Source organism: Stenella coeruleoalba, assembly GCF_951394435.1.
Source record: "Stenella coeruleoalba genome assembly, chromosome: 2".
In the NCBI taxonomy this organism is placed as follows: Eukaryota; Metazoa; Chordata; class Mammalia; order Artiodactyla; family Delphinidae; genus Stenella; species Stenella coeruleoalba.
In genome coordinates, this window is record NC_137147.1 from 27691938 (window position 1) to 27695767 (window position 3830).

Consider the following 3830-nt stretch of genomic DNA (forward strand, 5'->3'; position numbering starts at 1 on the left):
AACACTCCCCAAGAACCAGCTTTCTAGAATCCAGCCACTTCTCTTGGGGCAGAAGAAATGGCCTTTGCAAGGCTTTGGCTGTGAATTCTTGGTAGGGAATAGGACTGGGGAAGATAAACCCAGTCCGGAGGGCAAAAATATCTCACCCTTTACCATTAGCAGAGCACCAGCCAGAAGGCCAAAAAAGGCCCTGGCCAGAGATGGGGGTGAAGACAAGTTCTAAAGCCCAGAAATGAGCATAGCAGCCCCTCCCACTTATAATATACAACATACTTGCATATCGGCCATCTCTTTGGATCCTCAAAACAACCTCGTGTGGTGGGCAGGGATTATCACCTGCACTGTACAGGTGAGGAAACTCAGAAGGGCATGAAAATTTGCCCAAAGTGTCAGGGCCAGGACTGAGTCTCCAACCTCCAGTTTATAAATCCAGGGCAAGACATGACCCTGGCCCCCACCAGCTTCATGATGTGCCTGGGAGGGAGACAGCAAGCCCCCTGAGGCCACCTGGCGCGCCCCTCCTCTCTCTCCGGACCCCACTTCTACCTGCCACACCCCACAGTGTGTATGGATTTGCTGTAGACCCACTCGAAAGTTGCCTTTTTCTCCTTCAGCCAGTCCTGAGCACCCACTATGCGCCCTTCCCAAATGCACAGTAGGTGATCAGGGCTGGCTGAAAGAGGAAGAGGCAGCCCTGAGGGCGTCTGCATTTCCAACTGGGATGTGCAAGTCCATACCTTAGCACCCAGGAAGCCCTGCCCCAGATCCCACAATTTGCCTTATAAGGGAGGTTAGCCTAAGGTGCATCCCCCTAAGACCATACCTGGGGAGAAGCATCCTTCCTCAGGAAGAACTGACCTCTGTGAGCACATGGCATGTAGCGAGCTCTGAGCTAACGGTGGTCCCACCAACCCTAGAACAAATCCTCTGGCAACCCAACATCCCACCTGCCTCCAAGTCCTGTCAGTATCTCCCAAGGCCGGCCCCCTTTTCTCCATCTCCTCACCGTTGAGTCCCAGTTGTCCTCAACTTACCTGAAGCCATGGCAAAGCCTCCTACTGGTATCACAGTCAGTCCGAGCCGCCCCACACACACAGCCACAAGGAAGGCTTCAGGACCCAAATCTCATCCTATCACCCCTGCCAAGATCCCTGAAGGCCCCTTAGGCCTAAACGGGGTTGCACGGTCTGGGCCTGCACTCCATCTCACACCTTTCTCTGTACCCTGAGCCACACCAGCCTTCTCTCAGCTCCCTTGCCTACCATCCTTTATTCGGCCTCTCCGTGAAACGTGTCCCCCCTCCCCTCACCTTGTCAGCTCATCTTCTTCCTTCAGATCTCAGTTCAAAAGCCTCCCCTGCGCCTCTGTGTCAGTTCTATCCATCGTACATTCTCACACCCTCTGCTGTACTTCTCCTTCAGGGCAGGCGTTTTCTCCACCAGTTGTAAGCTCTGGAAGACAAAGTGTGCATCTTTCTTCCTCTCCCCGCTTCCCGTCCTTCTCACCATCGCATCCCCAGCATCTCTCCAGTGCCTGGCCATCGCTGATGCTCAGTACTGTGTGTTGAATGGATAGATGAATGAACCAACTCTATGAGGTAAGTACTGCCGCTATCCCTAATCTGCAGACAAAGAAACGGAGATTCTGAGGAGTTGAGTGGCCAACTCAAGGTCCTGCGGCTGGCCGGTGGTACAGGCAGGGTCTAGAGCAAGTCAGACTGCAGAGTCTGTGCTCTTCACCACTTCCGGTCCTGCACCCAGAATGCCGGCCTCGGTGTCTGTCTTGCTCTCCCAGCAGGTTCTCTGAGGACTGCTCAGCTGGCCACCAAGTCCTGGGGCTCTGGGGCTCTCCTCCCCACAGCTGCCCCCAGAACCATGGAGAGTCTGAGTGAGCTACAGAACCCACTGCTGCCTCAGAACCCCGCACACCTCCATGGCCCCTACCCCTACCCCGAGGCTTCTCCCGCCTGGCCATGCCGGGAGAAGATCTACTCCTACCTCCTGGGTGGTGCTGGGCCTGCTCACGCCCACCAGCTCCTGGACCCAGGATCCCTGCAGCTGGCCGTGGAGGCCTGGTACAGGCCCAACTGCCTCCTGGGGAGGGACAAGCTCAAGGAGCCCAGGGCAGACAGCTGCGAAACCAGCTTCACAGAGAGCAGGGAGCCCTCCGCTGGGCCTACGGCGCGGTCCACAGAACCTGGCCAAGCGGAAGAGGATGTCGCCATCCAGACTGTGTCCTACGGGGTTCAAGAGGAGCTCCAAGGCCAAGAGGACGACCAGGAGGAGGAGGAGGAGGAGGTGAGTATGTGTGTTTAAAATGCAGATTCTTGGGCTCACCTCCAGGTGCTGAGATTCTGTAGGCCTGGCTTGGGGTCCAGGAATCTGTATGTTACCAAAAAAAAGGCACTTCTGACACGGGTGCTATCTACACTTGGAGAAACACTAGCTTGGGCTATTTAATTTTTTTAAGATTAACTGCATTAGGGTCTCTTTTTTATTGAACAACAGTTGATTTACAATATTATGTAAGTAGGTGTACAACCTAGCGATTCACAATTTTTAAGGGTTATGAATATTTAATTTTTTAATAGCACTTTTTGTTCTTGTTTTTTTTCTAGCTCAATCGAGAGATAATTGGTATATAACATTGTTTAAGGTGTATAATTTGATTCATGTACGTGTTACAAAATGTTTACCACAATAAGGTTAGTTAACACATCCTTCACCTCACATAATTACCATTTTGCTGTTGTTGTTATAGTCCTCTTTAAGCAACAAATTTCAGTTTTGCTCCACGTAATCTAATATTTTCTACAAGGTGATTTTTAAGGGTTACATGGTATCCCGTTGTAGATTCTTGCATCAATTACTAACCCAATCTCCTGGTCATTGGGTGTTGAGATTGTTTCTGATCTTTCCCAATTACTATCCTGTGATGAACATTCCGGTACGTGTATATTTGTATTCTTTCCTAGTGATAAATTCCTAAGGGTGGAATCACTGGGCCATTCACTGTCAAAGCTTTTGGTGGAGAGTACCGAGCCCAGCCCACACTCCCACTAACAACAGATGGTCTTCCCGTTGCCCCACATCACTGCCAATGGGTGATCCTGGGCCAGGTCACAAGAGCCCACTCATGTTTTGCAGAGTGATGCAACCTCGACAGAGAGTGAAAGTGAAGACAACTTCCTCACGCTGCCTCCCAGGGACCACCTGGGTCTCACTATCTTCTCCATGCTCTGCTGCTTCTGGCCACTGGGCATAGCTGCCTTCTACTTCTCCCAGGGGGTAAGAGCCCGTGGGGCCCAGGGCTCCTGCTCTGGCCACCCCGCTCCTCTGGGGGGCCTGGGGTCAGGGCCTGGCGGGCTGGGGCTGTTTTGCTGGGCGTGGGGATGCTCCCTTTCATCAGCGCCTCTCTCTCCCTAGACCAGCAAGGCCATCTCCAAGGGGGACTTCCGCCTGGCTAGCACCACCTCCCGCCGGGCCCTATTCCTGGCCACACTCTCCATCGCCATCGGGGCTGGTCTCTATGTGGCCGTGGTGGTAGCCCTGGCAGCTTACATGTCCCAGAATGGCCACAGCTAGTGGCCAAGAAGTCCTGGCGTCCTGACTCCCCTGATCGACCTGAGGAGGCAGGGGGGCTTGGGGTAGCAGACTCTCTGGGAAGTCCTGGCCCCTGGAGACAGCTCATGAGCCTAGCTTATTGGGAGGAGGCCTCCCAGGCTGCAACCTGAGGGGTTCAACCTTCACTTCTTCCTGCCTATTGCAACCAGCTTAAAGCAGGGCTGGGAGCATCACTCTCCAGCCCAGGCTATGTTGGGAAGCAGCAGA

General features: G+C 53.4%; 1 protein-coding gene across 1 annotated transcript; it reads left to right on the plus strand.

Moving 5' to 3' along the window:
• Window positions 1–1696: 1696 nt before the first annotated feature.
• On the plus strand, window positions 1697–3584 carry SYNDIG1L (synapse differentiation inducing 1 like; the record flags this gene model as incomplete). The annotated part of the gene is made up of 3 exons (XM_079912802.1): window positions 1697–2297; window positions 3147–3287; window positions 3426–3584. The coding sequence occupies exons 1-3, from the start codon at window positions 1875–1877 to the stop codon at window positions 3582–3584; spliced, it is 723 nt and encodes a 240-aa protein (XP_079768928.1). The 5' UTR covers window positions 1697–1874.
• Window positions 3585–3830: the final 246 nt, after the last annotated feature.